The 22,748-nt window shown below is 37.9% G+C and overlaps 1 protein-coding gene across 1 annotated transcript in view; it reads left to right on the top strand.

The window, feature by feature from the left end:
• Positions 1-22,748, top strand: part of TLK1 (tousled like kinase 1) — a 164,695-nt gene that overhangs the window by 46,385 nt on the left and 95,562 nt on the right. The window contains exon 2 of the mRNA XM_060106244.1: positions 2,373-2,491. Coding sequence (XP_059962227.1) covers positions 2,373-2,491 — 119 coding nt within the window. The remainder of the gene's footprint in view (positions 1-2,372; positions 2,492-22,748) is intronic.

Below are 22,748 nucleotides of genomic sequence, written 5' to 3'. Positions count from 1 at the left end.
GCTGATGGGTGGGGCTGGGTTCCCTCCCTGTTGGTCGTTTGGCCTGAGGCAACCCAACACTGGAGCCTACCTGGGCTCTTTGGTGGGGCTAATGACAGACTGTGGGAGGGCTCACGCCAAGGAGTACTTCCCAGAACTTCTGCTGCCAGTGTCCTTGTCCCCACGGTGAAACAGAGCCACCCTCCCCCCCACCCCCCCGTCTCTGCAGGATACCCTCCAACACTGGCAGGTAGGTCTGGTTCAGTCTCCCCAGGGGTCACTGCTCCTTCCCCTGGGTCCCGATGCACACACTACTTTGTGTGTGTCCCCCAAGAGTGGAGTCTCTGTTTCCCCTAGTCCTGTTGAAGTCCTGCAATCAATTCTCACTAGGCTTCAAAGTCTGATTCTCTAGGAATTCCTCCTCCCATTGCCAGACCCCCAGACTTGGGGCTCAGAACCTTCACTCCAGTGGGTGGACTTCTGTGGTATAAATGTTTCTCCAGTCTGTGAGTCACCCACCCAGCAGTTATGGGATTTGATTTTACTGTGATTGTGCCCCTCCTACCATCTCATTGTGGCTTCTCCTTTGTCTTTGGATGTGGGGTATCTTTTTTGGTGAGTTCCAGTGTCTTCCTGTCGATGATTGTCCAGCAGCTAGTTGTGATTCTGGTGTTCTCGCAGAGCATGTCCTTCTACTCCGCCATCTTGGTTAAATCCACTATGTTTTTTACTTTGGGATGTGCAAAGTTTTCTTGGAAAGAATAGAAAAATAATAACTGTAAATAGAAAACTTAGATAATTTTCACTTCACCAAAATTAGACACTTCTGCTTGTCAAACATTATGAAGAAAATGGAAAAAAAAATCAGAGCCTTGGAGCAAATGCTCTTCTTATCTATCTGTCTATCATCTGACAATGACTGTTTCTGATGTAATAGCAGGATCAGAAAATTGGAAGTACTGGGGATACTTGAAAGTACATTGTCAGGAGTATACTTATAATAGAAACCATATTTCAGGGACCTAAGGAGGATAGGGTTATAAATCACTAGTTCAAGGAAAGGATTAAATGATAATATTAATAGCACGAAATTCAAACAAAAGTTTTTTTGTTTTTGTTTTTTCTTTTTTAAAGACATATAAATGAGGCAGAAGGAGGCAGGGAGGGGAAAGATGCAAGAGAGAGGGGGGGATACATGCAAATGCAAGATTCCTTGAATATCAAGAAGGAATGGGATCAAAAGCAAGAACCGAAGTCTTTAGTTTTTTGAAGGTAGCTACCTTTTTGTCTAAGATGGAAGAATGAGGAATGGCCAGGGAAGATATATGCAGGTACAGGAATGCTAATAAACATGGAAGGATGGCCATTATCCTTGTGGTCCTCTATCCAGATGAAGATGGAAGGTAATGAAGGGAACTTTAAAGGGTAAGATCTATAGGAATAGCTCTTAACCTTTATGAGAGGAATGTCTGGGTACATGGGAGTGGTCTAGTGTAATTTATAAATGCTCCCCATGTGATTCTGAATTCTGATAATATCCTCCCTGCTCCCTTTGAGAACCAATCATTTATGTCAGTTCTAAGGTTTTATCAGTAGAGAATTAGCAGAATGGATAAAAGAATTTTTAAGAGTTTAATTGAACTTTAACTAGAATTTGTGGTGCTTTAGTTTGCATAGTAGCAGTTATAGGAGGGCACTCATTTTTCCCCCTTAATTTTCAGGGTTATTGTTTAATAATAGATGTTACCTCAGTTATCTGCTTGATATATGTGTGTGTTTTCTGTCTATCTGATAGAATCTGAAAACTATCAACTGTACAAAAAATTTTGGGGATGTGACAATAAGAGTCCTCCCAGTTTAAAATTAGTTAGTCAGATAAAGTATATATGAGCAAAATAAGTAATAATACCACTTAGTGCCAAAATTCTGTATCAGCTTAGAATAGGGAGATTGCATTATGAGAAGTGGTATTTTTCAGGCTATGGACCTGGGTCCATTAATGGCTCATGAAATCAGTTTAATAGCTCACAATCAGTGTTTTTCCTTTTTAATGGACTAGAATAGACTAGAAAATATTGGAGTGTACTGCATACAGTAAGAAGTATTTGTGGAACTTTTAATATATGTATGTATGTGTGTACTGATTTGGGTGAAAATATATTTCTTAATGTAGATTGCAGTCAAAAGTATTGGAAATCCACCATCACCATAGATTATTTTGATAAATAAGTGTGGACATTATAAAAACCTTTAAGTCCTTACTTTCATCTGTTTTTAGAATTCACTAAATTTATATTTACATCTCAACTAATTACATACACATATTTTGTGATGTGTGTATATAAATACATATATATGTATGTGCGTGTACTTTTTTTTTTTTATCTTAATAGGTGCAATGGATGAGCTTCATAGTCTGGATCCAAGAAGGCAAGAATTATTGGAAGCTAGATTTACAGGAGTTGCAAGTGGGAGCACTGGGAGCACAGGCAGTTGCAGTGTTGGAGCTAAAGTGAGTAAAATTGTAATCTTTATTTGACATTTTTTCCTTGTATTAAATGATATAAAATATATTTTGTAAAGGATCCCTACATACGTACTTAACAGCAGATTATACTTACTATAATTTTTATAATGTGTAGAAAAAAATCCAGTGTTTTTATACCTGATTTCTAGTATAGCATAATATATTTTGGGGCATTATGTTGTAATATAGCATAATAGGTTTCAGGGGTAAAAAGGAGCTTGGTAGATTGTACTGCCTTTCTGCCATTTACATAATTGTTATCTCTCCTGTCCTTTGTTTTTGATTCTTCCTTGCCCCATCACCCATGTTTCTATTGTGAATGTTCCTATCTGTACACTAATCCACTGCTGCTCACTGCTGCATAAAATTAATAGTGTATCTGTTGGGCTTTCCAGTGGTAGATACCAGGTTGTCTCCAACCCCCCACTACCTCACACTGCAGTGAATTTCTTTTTTTTTTTTTTTTTTTTTTTTGCGGTACCCGGGCCTCTCACTGTTGTGGCCTCTCCCGTTGCAGAGCACAGGCTCTGGACGTGCAGGCCCAGCGGCTGTGGCTCACGGGCCCAGCCGCTCCGCAGCACGCGGGATCCTCCCGGACCGGGGCATGAACCCGCGTCCCCTGCATCAGCAGGTGGACTCTCAACCACTGCGCCACCAGGGAAGCCCTGAATTTCTTGTAATTGTTCCCTTATGTAACTTTGTGAGCATTTGTTTAGAATATATTCCCAAGAGCAGATTTGATAAGGCATAGGGTATGTATAGATTTAAATTGAATAAACAGCACAAGATTGCTATTCAGAACAGTTGTATAAACTAATAAAACTAACCTGCACTCTCAGCAGATTTGTTTTATACAACTGTTTCTATATCTCCATATCCCAGAAACACTTGGAATCATCCAGATTCCTCATTTTTGATAGTTCAGTTGGAACAAAATAATGTATCTTTGTCTTACTTGTACCACCAATTATTTTGAGCATTTCTTCAATGCTTGTTAGCTTTTTGGGAGTCTTATAAATTGTTCCAGTTCTTTGCCTATTTTTCTGTCAGAATTACTTTCTTTTTCAAACTGATTTTCCCATGTTCCTTGTATATTCTACATATTTATTCCATGTTGATTACATACAGTGCAAATAACTTTTGCCATTTTGTCGTGTCTGTTAACTTTGTTCATGGTATCCATCATTGTACAGAACTATTTAATTTTGTTGTATTCAAACTCACCAATTTTTTTGCTTTATGGTCTGTACCTAAGAAAAACAGTCGTCACCATTAACCATCTGGGTCAAATAGACCTTTTTGCTATGTTTATATTTTGTTATTTTACTAATTTACAACAATAAGAATAAAACTATAATGAAAAACAACTTTATTAGAAATTTTAATATGAATGTAAACATACTTAAAAATCTCTTTGTATCAAGTAAATCTTGGTGCACAAATACCACAAAAGATGAAGGATATTGTTATGTGTCCTTTGAGCATAATGCAATGGTCCAGGTTCTTGTTGCCGAATATTGTATGGTGAAGTCCTTCAGTTGAATGACTTAACTGATGAGAATACCATGTTTCCCTTTTTTTTCCCCTTAGAAATGTATTATCCAATTCATTGATTCTTGAATTTGAGAAAATTCATCTAGGATACTGTCATTTGAAGACTCAGATTTCATTTATATAGTCAGTGTCACCATCATCAGTTTTAGGTGCTGTTATCTCTTTGTATTTATTTTCTGATTTGTCTAATAATTATAAATTGTCTTCTGTCATTTTCTTCTCTTGATTATCTTAAGTGGAAAATGAAAATTTCTTAATTCTCAGCTGGAGTCAATGAAAGCTAAAATCAGACTCCAAAGATGGTTTCTTAGTCATTTATACATTTTTGAAAGATGATGTGGTACTTTGGGCAAGGCAAGAAGACAACTAAAAGATCATAATTTATTTGACTGTTGCATCGTCCTTTTAGGTCATTAAATCTGTGTTGTTTTTCTATTTATACTATAATAATTTATCACCAAGTTGCTCAAAACAGTACAGATTTATTATCTTACAGTTCTGTAGCAGCAGAAGTCTGACACCACTCTCATTGGGCTAAAATCAAGGTGTCTGCAAGGCTGCATTCCTTTCTGGGGGCTCTAGGGAAGGATCTTTTTGCCTTGCCTTTTCCAGCTTTGAGAGGCTGCCTGCATTCCTTGGCTGGTGGTTTCCTTCCTCCATCTTCAAAGGCAGCAATGTTGTCTCTCTCTTATGGTTCTTTGGCAGTCACCTGTTTCAGACCATAGCCTAGAAGATTCTTCACTTTTAAGTACTCATGTGATTAGATTGGGCCCACCCCAATTTGGATAACCTGGTATAATTTCCCCAACTCAAAATTCTTATCCTTAATCACATCTGCAAGTCCCTTTTGCCATGTAAAATAACTTTCACAGATTCTGGTGTTTAGGGCATGGACATCACTGGGAGGCTAATATTTTGCCTATCATACCATCATTCTTCCATTTTCTTTTTATTTTAGTGGCTTTTCTTTGTATTAGCATAGTTGGGAATAATTGATGAACAGTAATAAGTAATGATGAGTTCCTAGGATGGTATAATAACAAAATATAGGAAAAGTAAGATCAGTAAGATCCCATAATGTATTGTAGATTGATGAAAGGCCAGTGGACATCTGGTAATTAATTGCAAGCTAGAATGTGTTTTATTCTGTTAAAAATAAATCTTAGTTTTATTCTATGGATGATCTCTAAGAAAGAATAAAAGTCCTGAAATATTAATTATTATAAACAGGATTACTTGAAAAAGAAGCTAAAAAACTAAAATTGGGTCCAGTGGACTCTGACGGTATTCTAAAAGTTAAATACTTCTTCCCCACCCCTGAGGCACGAAGATATTCTACAGCTCCTTCTATTAATTATACAGTTTTACTTTTATATTTACTCTTTAGTCCGAGGCCTTATCTTTTACATAGTATTGATAGAGATCGAGTTTTATTTTTCTCCATGTAGTAAACCAGTTTTCTCCACAATGCTTCTTAAATTATCCATATTTTCCCACTGACTTGTGCTGGCACCTGTATCATATATTAAGTTGCCAGGTGTATATACCAATCTGTGTCTGAGATTTCTCTAATGTTCTGGTGGTCTCTCTGTGTTCTTGTGCCAGTATCACATAAAAAAGAATACAGTTGTATTTTGGTATGTCTTCTTTATGTGGTAGAGCAAGTCTCTCCTTTAATCTTCTTTTGTAAGGTTGACTTAATTATTTATGGATCTTTATTCCCTCATATAAAATTTGAGCATCTCTTTATTTGCTTGTTAGCATTTGTGGATTATTCTTCTGCAATAACTTACTTGTATCTTTTTCCTTAAAAGATTCAAATGGAATTTTTATTCTGAATGCATTGAATTTATAGATTAATTTTGGGAGTACCGAAATCTATAAGATTAGGTTGTCCCATCCAAGTGCATGAAATGTCTTTCCATTTGTTCGGTTCTCTCTGTAGAGTTCTTAAGAATTCTTGGCTAGTTTTTATGAATTTGGGGGGCTTATTCCTGGATACTTTAAAGTTTTTGTGGCTGAAGTATTTTTTATGTTCTAGTTCGCTATTGCTGACCTAGGGTTTTTTTTTAATTTTTATAGGCTGGTCTTGTATGTAGCAGTCTTGCTTTTGGTCTCTTATTGGTTGTACTACTCTGTTGATTCTCTAGGTTTCTATAAGAGAAATAGTTATCTTCCCCCAATTTTTTTTTTTATATTGGTCATGAGCTTCAGTACTATGTCTTGTTGAGAAGGAATCATCTAAAGTTTCTCCATGAAGTGTAGTGTTTGTTATAGGTTTTGTGTATATAACCATGACCAAATTACAGAAGAACTTTTCTATTACTGGTTAGTTAAGAAGTTTTTGTTTGTTTTAAAAATAATAAGTATAACAAATTTTAAAAAGTTGAAGTTTGCATTGCTGTGATAAACCCTACTTGGTTATGATACACTATTTTATTTATTCATTCATTTTTGGCTGTGTTGGGTCTTCGTTGCTGCACATGGGCTTTTCTCTAGTTGTGGCAAGCAGGGGCTACTCTTCGTTGCGGCGTGCAGACTTTTCACTGCGGTGGCTTCTCTTGTTGTGGAGCATGGGCTCCAGGTATGCGGGCTTCAGTAGTTGTGGTATGTGGGCTCAGTAGTTGTGGCTGGTGGGCCCTAGAGCACAGGCTCAGTAGTTGTGGTGCACGGGCTTAGTTGCTCCACGGCATGTGGGATCTTCCCGGACCAGGGCTCGAACCCACGTCCCCTGCATTGGCAGGCAGATTCTTAACCACTGTGCCACCAGGGAAATCCCTGATACACTATTTAAAAAAATACTTTATTAGGGGACTTACCTGGTGGTCCAGTGGCAAAGAATCTGCCTTCCAGTGCAGGGGACGCAGGTTCGATCTCTGGTCGGGGAACTAAGATCCCACATGCTGTGGGGCAAATAAGCCTGCGCGCCACAACTACTGAGCTCGCGTGCCTCAATAAGAGAGCCTGCATGCCGCAAACTACAGAGCCCATGCGCCCTGGAGCCTGCACGCCACAACTAGAGAGAGAAAAGCCTCACTCCACAACTAGAGAGAAGCCCATGCACTGCAACGATGTCCCGACCCAGCCAAAAGAATAAAGATAAATAAATAAATATTAGAAAATACTTTTGGATTTAATACATGATTAACTATTTTAGTTAGGATTTTTACATATATGCTTATAAGAGAAATAGATGCACAGACCTGAAGAGTAATGATTTAGTGAGTTTTGACAAATGTGTACACTCGTAGTAATCCATGGTCCTTTTAAGATTCAGGACATTTTCATCACTCTACCTTGTCTATAAAACAGTGTCACACTAGCCCCATAAAATGAACTGCTGCTTCTTTCACTATTTTCAGTTTTTTCAGCATCCTGTATGTGGTAGAAAACGTTCATGGGAAGATGAGTAGACATTTACCTGTAAAACTGTCTTGGCCTGGGGTTTGTTGCAAGGAAGGTCTTTCACTACCCTTTAAATTTCTTTAATATTACTTAGTTTATTAATCTATTTCAATTAAGCTTTTCAAACTTATTAGTGTATGGTTATAACACTTTAAAAAATCTCCTTTGTTATTTCATTTCCGTTTATACTTTCAGTTCTCCTTTTCTGTTCATTCTTGCCAGAGCTCTGACTAATCAAAGAAACAGATTTGGTTTTAATCTATTTCACTTTTTTTCCCCCATTGATTTCTATCATCATAATTTACTTGTTACTTTGGATTTGCTCCGTGGCTCTTCTTCCAGCTATTGAGTCGAATGAATCAGATTATTTATTTATTTATATAAAGACAGAATTAACATACGATAAAATGTATAGATTTTAATGTTTGGTTATGAGAGCCCCCCCGTGGTTTTTATTAAGTTATGTATAATTTACATAGGGTAGAATTCACCCCTTTTTATCATATAGTTCTGCTATAAGTTTTGTGAATGTATACAATTGTGTAACTCCCACCACAATTAAGATATAAAATAGTTCCCAACATACTCCCCGGTGTCCTTTTGCACTCTATCCCTTTAGGTTGCCTCTGGCAACCACTGATCTGTTTTCTGTTTTTATAGTTTTGCCTTTGCAAGCATGTCATATAAATGGGGTAAGTATTGTAAATATGTAGCCTTTTGAGTCTGACTTTTTATAAGTTAGCATAATGCATTTCTTTGAGATTCATCCGTGTGGTTGTAATGTTACCAATAGTTACTTTTTATTGTTGAATAGTATCCTATTGTATAAAATACACAACAATTAAAAAAAAATTTTATTGAAATATAGTTGACTTACAATGTTGTGTTTCAGATGTATAGCAAAATGATTCAGTTATGCATACATATATATGTATATATATATTCTTTTTTAGATTCTTTTCTATTATATGTTGTTATAAGATATTGAGTATAGTTTCCTGTGCTATACAGTAGGTCCTTGTTGATTATCTGTTTTTTATATAGTAGTGTGTAAAAGTATACCACAGTTCTTTTTAATCCATTTCTTCTAGATAAGGAACATTTAGGTTACTTTCAATATTTTAAGAATTACAGATAAAGCTACTGTAAACATTTGTATATTCCCTCCTGTTAGATTATTAGTTATTTTGAGCTAATCTTTCGTTACAAACTTATAATTTATTGTGTTACATTTTGAAAATACAGTTCTAATGGCATCAATCCTGAAATGTGTCCTGTTTTATAAACATTTCATATCTAATAGCTCCTAATTGTATTTAACTGTGATTATTGATGTATACCTTTCAGCTTTATGCATTCCAGCTTGTAGTTTATCAGTTTTTGCTTGATGTATTTTGAGGCTATATTTTTACATGCATATATCTTCTTTTCGTTTCATGACTATATAATTTTTTTTTTAATATTTGTTTTTTCAAATCTTAAGAATACTATCCTCAACTTTCTTTTGGTTCATATTAGGTATATGTTTTTCTATTCTTTAATTTTTATTGTTTTTAAGTGTGTTTCTTATAGACAATATGTCAACTTTTTTTGATGGAATATGAGCATTTTTATCTCTTAAATGGTGGGTTTAGTCCATTATACTTACTATAATTATTTTTATTTTCTGACTTGGTTCTGCCATCTATTGGCTGATATCTTCTAATCGTACTTGACTTTTATTCCCTTCTACTCGTTGCTTTCCATTGGACAAATAGAGTTTTTCCTGATGTTTTAAAGTTACATATTCTAGTTTCAGTTTTATGATGACAGTCTATACCCATTTATTTATTTCTGTTCTCTCAAACTGGTATTTATGCATTCCTGCAGGGTCTCCGCTCCTCCCCCCCGTTTTTTTGGGGGGGTTTGTTTTTTGTTTTTTGTTTTTTGCGGTATGCGGGCCTCTCACTGCTGTGGCCTCTCCCGTCGCGGAGCACAGGCTTAGGATGTGCAGGCCCAGCGGCCATGGCTCATGGGCCCAGCCGCTCCGCGGGATGTGGGATCTTCCTGGACCGGGTCACGAACCCGTGTCCCCTGCATCGGCAGGCAGACTCTCAACCACTGCGCCACCAGGGAAGCCCTTTTGTTTGTTTTTTAAACAACTTTTTACTTTGAAAAAAAATACTATACCTTTAGAAAAATTGAAAATATTTTACAAAGAATGCTTGTATACTCTTTATCTAGATTTAAGAAATATAAATATTTTTGCCAATTTTATGCTTATGTATACATACACATCTCTACCGTCTCTCTCTAGTATCACTGTGGTCTCTGTGCTGAATGTGAACAGACCTTTTCAAAGAGCCCTGCTTCATTTTAGTGGGGAATGGTACTTAGGAACCAAGCTAGGTATGCTTATTGTTATGTGGCAGTCTCTTAGAAGAGTGTTAACTAATGTAGAAGGAATACAGAATCAGAAAATCAACACAGTATTTCCTAATATAATTATTGATTAAGGTAAGGATCATCAATGGATGCTAAAACCATTTAGTAAAATGTTTTGGAGAACAGTGTTTTACAAGGTCTCAAAGTTTCACTCTATAGGTTAGTTATTAATTATAAAAGAGAAAATATGCCTTTAAAAAGGAGAGATTTGTCGGTCACCACCATAATAAGTAAGGTCAAGCTTTGCATTGGCAGTGTCACAGAGAGCCTGACATATGTATCCTGAGGGTGATGGAATAGGAAGAACACTCATCACCTGTAGTTTTCATGCTGGAAATGTTTGATTTGAATTTAATCATGAGGAAATACTCCTGGGACATCCTGCTAGCCTGGACTCTTTAAAAGTATTCGGTGCCATGAAGAACAAAGGGAAGCAGAGGGACTATTCTGGGTTGGATGAGACGAAAGAGACTTAGTAGCCAAATGCAATGTGTGAATCCGTGGGTTCTAATTTGCTCCTGGATTGGGAGAAAAACAGTTTGAAAGGACATTTTTGAGACAACAGGGGAAATTTGAGTATGGACTGTATGTTGGATGTTGATATTGAATTAATGTTGGTTTTACTGTTCTTTTGGGGGTAAGCTTGTATTTTAAAAACATTCATTTAAATTTAAAAACAAATGTAGGCCCGCACGCAGCACCGATTACCCAACGCAGCCATAAATAAATAAATAAATAAATGAATCAATGAAGGAAGGAAGGAAGGAAGGAAGGAAGGTAGGTAAAGCTTACAGAATGTAACATAGTGGTGAGCAATGACTCTTACAGTGTTTTTATTTAAATTGATGGTGATAATGTGCCTGTGAAATGCAGTATTAGTAGGGGCAAATTTTAATAATAGTGACACCAGGAGTTTGTATTGTGGAAATAAAAGCATTTGAAGGATCATATTTCTGATAGTGATCATGCTCTGGGAGAAGAGGAACAGGGGAGAAAGGTAAGAAAATCATCTAGGACTACAGAATAATTCATTAAGATTTTATTTGTCTTTAGAGAAGAATAGGGTTATGTTTGCTAAAAGTAGGAAAGTAATAAGCACAAGCAACAGAGATGCTATACATAGAACTTTTACTGTGATAGGGTGTAGGAGAAGGAGCAAAAAGATATTTAGTCTAATAAAAGTGAGGAAGAGAGAAAGAGGAAACAAAAATATTCTATTTTTACCTGCGATTATATAATATGGAAGAAATAAAGCCAAGTATATGTTATGATAATAAATGAGAATCCATCTTTAGGCTGTTGAGAGGAAACATCCCCTCAAAATGACAAAGATTGGAAGTAACTGGAAAGAAAATAGTTCAGATAATCATAAAGTAAAAGAAAGTAGAATTAAATACAAATTTGAGATCAGTTTCTCCCCAACTTCAGACCCTTCCAAAGACTTCCCATCACATTTAAAATAAAATTCAGTACTCTAAGTAGACCTTCTGATCTAGCTCTAGACTACCCTATTCAACTAATAACTGTCCCACTACCGCACTCACACTGGTTTATTTGCCATTTGCCTCAAACACACTTGTCTCTCACTGCATTCAAGCTTCTGCTCAAATGTCACCTCTTTAGAGCGGCATTCTTTGACTGCTCTATGTATAGGTATGATACCTATACCACTCTCCCTTTCTCTACTTAGTTTTTTTTAAAGTACTTATTGATTCCTTATATATTACTAAATATATGTTTGTTTATTGTCTGTTTCCCTTCTTGTAACGTAAACTTCATGAGCACTTGGACCTAAGTCTTTTTTTTTTTTTTTTGGTACGCGGGCCTCTCACTGTTGTGGCCTCTCCCGTTGCGGAGCACAGGCTCCGGACGCGCAGGCCCAGCGGCCATGGCTCGCGGGCCCAGCCGCTCCGCGGCATGTGGGATCCTCTTGGACCGGGGCACGAACCCGTGTCCCCTGCATCGGCAGGCGGACTCTCAACCACTGCGCCACCAGGGAAGCCCAAAGTCTTTTTTTTTTTCCACTGCTATATCCCTAGCATCTACAACAATACTAAGGCCCTGAATAATTATTTTTGAATGTATGAATGAGTATCAAATGAAACAGTCTTCAAAACCAAAAGCCTGAATGAAACAAAGGTAGATACTTTTTAAGGACTAAGCATCCATAAAAAAGATATGACAGCTATAAACTTTTATATAGCAAACAGTTTTAAAAATACATGGTAAATTTATTAAAATACAGCTATATTGAGGGATTTTAATATAATTCTTCTGGATTTTGACTGTTCAAACATATATAAAAGAGCAAGGCTATACAGGATATGCACAATATGATTATAAGCTTGATTTGATAGATACATACAGTCAATACTCTTTATTCAACTTATTTGTAACTTCAAAACCAATACTTACATTGCTTTTGCTGGTCATTCACAGGCCTGTGCATATGCAGAGTGGTGAAAAATTTGAGTCGCCTGAGGCTGAATAAAATGACACTCTGCCTACATTTTCAGCTCTCATACTGTAAACAAGTATTCTTTTCTCAGTTTACTTAATGCCATGTTTTTCACATTTTTGTGCTTTTTTTTTTTGGTAGTTTTACTGTTTAAAATAGCCCCTCAGGGTAGTAGTCAAGTGTTATCTAGTGTTCTAAGCACAAGAAGACTGTGATGTGCCTTAGGGGGAAAATATGCTTGTCAGATTAGCTTCATTCAGGCATGAGTTACAGTGTTGTTGGCCATGAATTCAATGTGAATGAATTGACAGTACATATTAAACAAGGGGTCTTTAAACAGAAACACACTTTTATATAAAACAAGGTTATGGGGACTTCCCTGGTGGTCCAGTGGTTGAGAATCTGCCTTCCAGTGCAGGGGACGTGGGTTCGATCCTTGGTCGGGGAACTAAGATCCCACACGCTGCGTGGCAAGTAAACCTGTGTGCCACAACTAGACAGCACGCATGCCGCAACTAGAGAGAAGCCCGCAGTGGAGACCCAGCACAGCCAAGATATATATATATATATAAAAACAAAAAACAAAATAAGGTTTTGTGTTGATCGGTTGATGAACTTGTGATGAGAAGCTTACAGGAACCTAATCCTGTATTTCCCTTAGCATCAAGGATTCACCATTTGCTAATTCAGTGTTCATAGCTGATAACAAAAATTGGAAGAGAAAGAACTGTTATTCTATCATATGCCACTTCTTTTCTCTTATCCCAAGCCTACTTCACCTGTTTATTGTACTTGCCACAGATCCTTGTGGCATGAGTTTTGGCTCTGTTGCAGGAATACAGATAGGACGTAAATGTTATAAATTGTACTGATGTAAAGTTATAGTGTAGCTATCCTGTTGGGAGAAGGAGGAAATGTAAAGATGTATTTTATTTTACATATTAAGGAGTCATACACAGTTTAAAGTTAAAGAATAAAAAAGTTTGTTTAGGACTTCCCTGGTGGCGCAGTGGTTGAGAGTCCGCCTGCCAATGCAGGGGACATGGGTTCGTGCCCCGGTCCAGGAAGATCCCACGTGCCACGGAGCGGCTGGGCCCGTGAGCCATGGCCGCTGAGCCTGCGCGTCCGGAGCCTGTGCTTCGCAACGGGAGAGGCCACAACAGTGAGAGGCCCACGTACTGCCAAAAAAAAAAAAAAAAAGTTTATTATTTGAAGTGAAAGTAACTGAAGATTTGAAAAAAAAAATATATCAGGAAGAAGGGGAAGTTGTGATGCCAGTGAGCTAAATTCTTCGTGTTTTATGGCAAGGTCAATAAAGAATTATTGAAATGTAGTACATCCAGTGGAATACTCTGCACCTGTTTGAAAGAAAGGAAGTAGCAAAGGAAAAGGGGAATGAAGAAGCTATCTATGTGTTGATTTGGAATTTTTCCAACATAAAAGAAAGCAATGTGGGACAGTCTGCATAACGTTATCTTTTTTTTTTTTTTTTTTTTTTTTTTGTGGTACACAGGCCTCTCACAGTTGTGGCCTCTCCCGCTGCGGAGCACAGGCTGCGGACACGCAGGCTCAGTGGCCATGGCTCACGGGCCCAGCCGCTCCGCGGCATGTGGGATCTTCCCGGACAGGGGCACGAACCCATGTCCCCTGCATCGGCAGGTGGACTCTCAACCACTGCGCCACCAGGGAAGCCCCATAACGTTATCTTTTGAGTAAGAACAGAGGAATCAATGAACGTATATTTAATTTGTTAGTGTAGACATACAGCCTTAGAAAGATGATAAGAAATGAACTGAAGTAGTTTGTTTGCATTACCTATTGAAAATTTTAATTAAAAACAAATTTTTTAAAAAGTGGTTGCCTCTCGGACTTTCGCTGGTGGCACAGTGGTTGAGAATCTGCCTGCCGATGCAGGGGATGCAGGTTCGTGTCCTGGTCCGGGAAGATCCCACATGCCGTGGAGCAGCTAGGCCCGTGAGCCATGGCCACTGAGCCTGCGCGTCCAGAGCCTGTGTTCCACAACGGGAGAGGCCACAACAGTGAGAGGCCCGCGTACCGGAAAAAAAAAAAAAAAAGAATCCACCTGCCAATACAGGGGACATGGGTTCGAGCCCTGGTTCGGGAGCATCCCACATGCCGCAGAGCAGCTAAGCCCGTGCGCCACAGCTACTGAGCCTGCGCTCTAGAGCCTGTGAACCACAATTACTGAGCCTGAGTGCCACAACTACTGAAGCCCACGCGCCTAGAGCCTGTGCTCCACAACAAAGAGAAGCCACCGCAATGAGAAGCCCGCGCACTGCAAGGAAGAGTAGCCCCCACTCGCCGCAACTAGAGAAAGCCCGTGCGCAGCAATGAAGACCCAACGCAGCCAAATATAAGAAATAAATTAATAATTTAATTAGATTAAGTTAAATTAAAAAAAGAAGTTGTTGCCTCTGAATAGTAGGACTAATGCGGGAGGAAAATATTTATATTTCTGTAATGAAATTTTTTCTATGTGCCTGTGTTGCTTTTATATTTTAAAAAATGTCTCATGAATGTTTGCAAAAAAAAAACACAACTCTGTTCTCGCTTTGAAGGCTTCAGAAGTCTGTGTGTGCTTGCATGTGCACATACTGTATGTCTGAATGTATAAATGATTATGTACTAAATTTTGTCACACTCCCTCCCAGCTGTGCTCCCTTTTCCTCAATAACTTGAAACTTTTTGTATTGAGATATAATTCACGTACCATAAAATTGACCCTTTTAAGGTGTATTTTTCAGTGGTTTCTGGTATATCACAAAGCTGTGCAGCCATCACCACTAATTCCAGAATATTTTTATCACCCCAAAAAGAAGTCTTATAAACATTCACAGCAGCTCCTCATTCCCCTGCTTTCCTACCCTACACTTCACCCCCTGGCAACCACTAGTCTACTTTCTGTCTCTGGATTTTTCTCTTCTGAACATTTCATATAAATGGAATCATAGTACATAGCATTTTGTGTCTGCCTTTTTTCACCTGGCATATTTTCAAGGTTCATGAATGTTGTAGTATGTATTAATACTTCATTTCTTTTTTTTTTTTTTTTTTTTTTTTGTGGTATGCGGGCCTCTCACTGTTGTGGCCTCTCCCGTTGCAGAGCACAGGCTCCGGACGCGCAGGCCCAGCGGCCATGGCTCACGGGCCCAGCCGCTCCGCGGCATGTGGGATCCTCCCAGACCGGGGCACGAACCCGCATCCCCTGCATCGGCAGGCGGACTCTCAACCACTGCGCCACCAGGGAGGCCCCTTCATTTCTTTTTATGACTGAATGTTTCATTGTATTGATGTGTGTCACATTTTGTATATCCATTCATCAGTTGGTGGACATTTGGGTTGTTTCCATTTTTGACATGAATAATGCTGCTGTGAACACTCTGATACAAGTTTTTGTGTAGACATATGTTTTCAGTTCTCTTAGTTGTGTACCAAGGAGTAGAACTACATCACTGTGATATTGACACAGGAAAGAAAAATAGACCAGTGGAACAGAATAGAGTCCAGCAGCAGAGCCGTTCATATATAGTAACTCAATGTATGACAGAGGTGACACAGCAGTATGGTGGGGACAGTGTCGTCTTTTATAATAGATGATGATCAATTGGATATCCACATTGGGAAAAAACAACAACTCGACCTTCATTTCTTGCCATGATAGAAAAATCAATTCCAAGTGACTGTAGATCTAGATATGAAAAATAATAAAGCTTTAATAAGAATAATGACAGATTTCATAAATAGGTCACAAAAGGCTCTAGCCATAAAGGAAACCATTTGATAAATGAAACTGTGTTCAAATGATACCAATGTATGAGTGAAAAGGCCAAGTCATAGAGGATTCATACCAAGGATATGTAAAGAATTCCTACAGATCAAGAAGGAAATGACACACAATCCATGGTCAGAGTTTTAAAAGCCAACTTGTCCTACCAAGCCTATAATGAAAATTAGTAGAAGCATGCCCCATTCTTTTAACCCTACATTTATTCTTCATAGAGGCAGTCCTCACCTGTAGCTTTTTATTATACTATATATGTTTTGTTTTATTTGTGTCTGTATTTCTAAGTAAGACTATTGTAGTTCTTTATCTTTTTTTTTTCAGTTTTAGATATTGACTTCCTGTTATAGAAGATGAGGCGTTAACTCTTTTTTTTTTTTTTTTTTTTTTTTTTTTTTGCTGTACGCGGGCCTCTCACTGCTGTGGCCTCCCCCATTGCGGAGCACAGGCTCCGGACGTGCAGGCTCAGCGGCCATGGCTCACGGGCCCAGCCACTCTGCGGCACGTGGGATCCTCCCGGACCGGGGCACAAACCTGTGTCCCCTGCATTGGCAGGCAGACTCTCAACAACTGGGCCACCAGAGAAGCCCCGAGGCGTTAACTCTTAAATGATCCAACCCTCTACCCCTGTAGAAATACTCAAAACTTCCCTGACCCTATCCTGATTTAGAAATATTTTAGTTTTGGGTTAGGTCATTATTTCATTGTTTATGTTATGACTATAAATTTTATTCACAGCTGTGAGATTCCATGATTACGTTTCTTCTTTTGTACAACTTTTTGTTTTTCCTAGAGTTGATTTAGTTGATTTAGTTTGTTAGTGTTCAGTGTAAGCATCCATTAGTCTCCAGCAGAGGTGTGTAAACCTCTCATTTTCAAATATAAATTTATTTATTTTATTCTTATATTTCTGTAGACATACCCCTGAAATCTTCCATTCTTCCATTCTTACCTAGGCTAGTTACTCTGTTTCTTCTGGGTGCCTTGTCATCCTGGAATCCCTCTTCTTTATCATCATGGAAATTCCTTTTGTGTGTGTCCCGTGTTTGAGCTCCTGTTTCTTGTATGCCATATTTTCCTCTTTCTTGGTTTATTCTTTTGTTTTGGTGGAGCACATTCTCTAGTTACTTCCTGAGAAAAGGTAAATGAGTAGTCAGATTTTTGAGACCTTGCATATTCTCCTCTTCCCACTTGGTTGTTAGTTTGGGTGTAGAATTGTAGTTTGGAAATCATTTTAACAGAATTTTGAAGGCATTGTTCCATTGCTTTCTAGCTTCCAGTGTTACTCCTGAGCACTCCAGTGCCATTCTCATTCCTGATCCTTTGTAGGTATTCCTGTTTAGTCTTCTCTAGAAGCTTCAAATCCTTGGCATTTAAATTTATTTATTATAATGTGCCTTGGTATGGATCTTCATTGAACCAGTGTGCTTGGTTCAAAAGTGTGTCCTTCCAATCCAAAAACTAATGTTTTCCAGTTCCTTTTTTTTTAAACATCTTTATTGGAGTATAATTGCTGTACAATGTTGTGTTAGTTTCTGCTGTATAACAAAGTGAATCAGCTATATGTATACATATATCCCCATATCCCCTCCCTCTTGCATCTCCATCCCAACCCTCTAGGTGGTCACAGAGCACCGAGCTGATCTCCCTGTGCAGTGCAGCTGCTTCCCACTAGCTATCTGTTTTACATTTGGTTGTGTATATATGTCCATGCTACTCTCTCACTTCTTGAAAAGTCTTGAATTATTTCTTTGATAATTTTAGCTCATTAATTTTCTCTTTCTGTTTTTTCTGGAACTCTCATTTGGAGCAGTACCTCTTGGACTGATTCTCTAGTTTTCTTTTTTCGAGGTTTTTTGGTCTCTTTCTGGGAAGATTTCTTCAACTTTATCTTTGAATTCATCCTTTTTTTTTTCCTGTGTGTTTCAGCTATCATATTTTTAATTTCCAGCAGATTGTTTTTTTTTGGGGGGGGTTCTCTTTTTTTAATTACAAAAAATGTTATTTATTTATTTATTTTTTGGCTGCACTGTACAACATGCAGGATCTTAGTTCCCCAACCAGCAGTGGAAGCGTGGAGTCTTAACCACTGGACCACAAGGGAAAGCCCCTTTGGGTTGTTCTTGAAATGTTTCATTTTCGTAGTTGGCTGTCACTAGGATATTAGTAATAGTTCTGTGTGCATTTTTTTCCTGCTCCCTGGGTTGTCTTTTTCTTATGGGTTTTTAAAAAATATTTGTTTATAATTTTCAGACATCTGGTGATATTGGGCTTTGCATATCTATACTTCAGGCACTGAAACACTTATTGGAAGCATTGTTTGAGTAGGCAGGACTTACTACGGTAGGATGACTTGGCTGGCTCATTTTTCTGAGAGATTTTTGATTCTTGGTGTCTGTGAGTCTTGTCTCTTGAGATGGTTTATTTTCCTAGAGAGAAATTCTGTACTCTCCAGCCTGCAGAGTTTAAGTTTGGCTGCTGACTTTCCAGAATTTAGCACAGGAAGGTGCTAAGAGTCTCTTCACTGAGTGTGTAGACGTGCACTTACAGTCGTCTCTTTCCTCAGCTGTGCCTTATGTGTCTCAGTCCAGGGTTCTCTTGGCTCACCTTTTCCAGAGATGAGATCTGACCTCCAATATCTATTATGACAAGCTAACCATCAGTCATATCCTTTTCTGTTCTCATGAATGTAATATGTTATCTTTCTCTGGCTGCCTTCAAGATTTTTTTCTTTTTTAAAAAAAATCATAAATTTTTTAATGAGGTATAGGTGACATTTAAGAGTACATTACATGTAAGATTAGATTACATGTGTATAGCATAATGGTTCCATATTTATATATGTTGCAAAGTGATTACCACAGCCTAGTTAACATCCATACTTGGTTACAGTTTTTTTCCTTGTGATGAGGACTTTTAAGATTTACTCTCAGCAATTTCCAAATATGCAAATACAGTATTATTAACTATCGTTGCCATGCTGTGTGTTACATCCCCAAGACTTACTTATTTTATAACTGGGAGTTTGTACCTGTTGACCCCTTTTATCCATTTCTCCCCTCTACCCACCCCCCGACCCCCCCTCCGCCAGCAATCACCAGTCTCTTCTCTGTATCCATGAGCTTGGGGTTTTTTCTGTTTGTTGTTTTTGGAGATTCCACAAATAAGTGAGATCAGAAGGTATTTGTCTTTCTTTGACTTATTTCACTTAGCATAATGTCCTCTAGGACCATCCATGTCGTCGAAAATGGCAAGATTTCCCTTTTTTAATGGCTGAATAGTATTCATATATATGTATTCATATATATATATACACACACACACACACACCCCCCCCACACACACACACACACACACCACATTTTCTTTATCCATTCATCAATTGATGGACACTTAGGTTGCTTCCATATCTTGGCTATTGTAAATAATGCTGCAGTGAACATTGGGGTGTGGATATCATTTTTTCCCATTGTTTTTTTTTCTTTTTTAACATCTTTATTGGAGTATAATTGCTTTACAATGGTGTGTTAGTTTCTGCTTTATAACAAAGTGAATCAGTTATACATATACATATGTTCCCATATCTCTTCCCTCTTGCGTCTCCCTCCCTCCCACCCTCCCTTTCCCACCCCTCTAGGTGGTCACAAAGCACCGAGCTGATCTCCCTGTGCTATGCAGCTGCTTCCCACTAGCTATCTGTTTTACGTTTGGTAGTGTATATATGTCCATGACACTCTCTCACTTTGTCACAGCTTACCCTTCCCCCTCCCCATATCCTCAAGTCCATTCTCTAGTAGGTCTGTGTCTTTATTCCCATCTTGCCCCTAGGTTCTTCATGACCTTTTTTTTTTCCTTAGATTCTATATATATATGTGTTAGCATACGGTATCTGTTTTTCTCTTTCTGACTTACTTCACTCTGTATGACAGACTCTAGATCCATCCACCTCACTACAAATAACTCAGTTTCGTTTCTTTTTATGGCTGAATAATATTCCATTGTATATATGTGCCACATCTTCTTTATCCATTCATCTGTTGATGGACACTTAGGTTGTTTCCATCTCCTGGCTATTGTAAATAGAGCTGCAATGAACATTTTGGTACATGACTCTTTGAATTCTGGTTTTCTCAGGTTATATGCCCAGTAGTGGGATTGCTAGGTTGTATGGTAGTTCTATTTTTAGTTTTTTAAGGAACCTCCATACTGTTCTCCATAGTGGCTGTATCAATTTACATTCCTACCAACAGTGCAAGAGTGTTCCCTTTTCTCCAGAATTTACATTCCCACCAACAGTGCAAGCATGTTCCCTTTTCTCCACACCCTCTCCAGCATTTATTGTTTCTAGATTTTTTGATGATAGCCATTCTGACCGGTGTGAGATGATATCTCATTGTCGTTTTGATTTGCATTTCTCTAATGATTAATGATGTTGAGCATTCTTTCATGTGTTTGTTGGCAGTCTGTATATCTTTGGAGAAATGTCTATTTAGGTCTTCTGCCCATTTTTGGATTGGGTTGTTTGTTCGTTTTTTTGATATTGAGCTGCATGAGCTGTTTGTAAATTTTGGAGATTAATCCTTTGTCAGTTGCTTCATTTGCAAATATTTTCTCCCATTCTGAGGGTTGTCTTTTGGTATTGTTTATGGTTGCAGATATCATTTTGAGTTACTGTTTTTGTTTTCTTCAGATAAACACTTGGAAATGGAAATGCTAGATCATATGGTAGTTCTATTTTTAATTTTTTGAGGAAACTCCACAGTTTTCTATAGTGGCTGCACCAGTTTATTGCATTGGCCAAAAGTTTCGTTCAGTTTTCTCCATAAGATGGCTCTAGTAGCAGTTAGTCGTCTTTAACTTCATTAGAAACAATTTTGTTAGATTATATGTGACAGCTGTCATATCAACGTGCATTTTTAAAAAAGGCTTACCAAAATTGGTGAATTTTTGTGTAGCCATTTTAATACTGAAGATGGAAGAAAAAAAGCAACATTTTCGGCCTATTACGCTTTGTTGTTTCAAGAAAGGTAAAAATGCAACTGAAATGCAAAAAAAGATTTCTGCAGTGTATGGAGAAGGTGCTGTGACTGATTGAACATGTCAAAAATGGTTTGCGAAGTTTTGTGCTGCAGATTTCTTGCTGGGTGATGCTCCACGGTCGGGTAGACCAGTTGAAGTTGATAGTGATCAAATAGAGACATTAATTGAGAACAGTCAGCGTTATACCATGCAGGAGATAGCTGACATACTCAAAATATCCAAATCAAGTGTTGAAACTCATTTGCACCAGGTTGGTTATGTTATTCGCTTTGATGTTTGGGTTCCATATAAGTTAAGCGAAAAAACACCTTCTTGACTGTATTTCTGCATGCAAGTCTCTACTTAAACATAATGAAAATGTTCCGTTTTAAAAACAAATTGTGACGGGCAATGAAAAGTGGATACTGTATGGTAATGTGGAATGGAAGGAAGAGATTGTGGGGCAAGCGAAATGAACCACCACCATCCACACCAAAGGCCAGTCTTCATCCAAAGAAGGTGATGTTGTGTATATGGTGGGATTGGAAGGGAGTCCTCTGTGATGAGCTCCTTCCGGAAAACCAAATGATTATTTCCAGCAAGTACTGCTCTCAATTAGACCAGCTGAAAGCAGCACTCAACGAAAAGCATCCAGAACTAGTCAATAGAAAAGGTATAATCTTCCATCAGGATGATGCAAGACCACGTGTTTCTTTGATAACCAGGCAAAAACTGTTACAGCTTGGCTGGGAAGTTCTGATTCATCCCTCTGTATTCACCAGACATTGCACCTTTGGATTTCCATTTATTTCAGTCTTTACAAAATTGTCTTAATGGAAAAAATTTCGGTTCCCTGGAAGACTGTAGAAGGCACCTGGAACAGTTCTTTGCTCAAAAAGATAAAAAGTTTCAGGAAGGTGGAATTACGAAGTTGCCTGAAAAATGGAAGAAGGTAGTGGAACAAAAGGGTGAATACGTTTTTCAATAAAGTTCTTGGTGAAAATGAAAAATGTGTCTTTTATTTTTACTTAAAAACCGAAGGCACTTTTCGGCCATCCCAATACATTCCCACCAGCAGTGTAGGAGGGTTCCCTTGTCTCCACATCCTTGCCAACACTTCTTATTTCTTGTCTTTTTGATAATAGCCACTCTAACAGGTATGAGGTAAGGTGTTTTTTTTTAATCTTTGGTTTTCAGCAGTTTGACTATGATGTACCTAGGTATGATCTTCTTTGTACTTATCCTGTTTGGGGACATCAGTGAGCTACTTCAATCTGTAAATTTACGTCTTTCACCAGTGTTTAGAATTTTCTTCCTATTGCTTTTTCAAAAATTTTTTTTTTTTGCTCCTTTTTCGCTCCTTCTATGACTCCAAATTCATTTATGTTAGACTACTTAATAGTGTCCAACAGACAACTGCTTTTCAGTATTTTTCTCTCTATTTTTTAGTTGGAATAATTTTTTGATCTATCTTCAGTACTTTCTCCATTCTGCTGTTAAGGCCATACAGTGAATATTTTATTTTAGAAAGTGAATTTTTCAGTTTTGCTATTTCCATTTGGCTCTTTTTTATATTTTTA

The sequence above is a fragment of the Mesoplodon densirostris genome, chromosome 8 (genome assembly GCF_025265405.1).
Source record: "Mesoplodon densirostris isolate mMesDen1 chromosome 8, mMesDen1 primary haplotype, whole genome shotgun sequence".
In the NCBI taxonomy this organism is placed as follows: Eukaryota; Metazoa; Chordata; class Mammalia; order Artiodactyla; family Ziphiidae; genus Mesoplodon; species Mesoplodon densirostris.
This window is presented reverse-complemented; position numbering and strand designations above follow the sequence as displayed.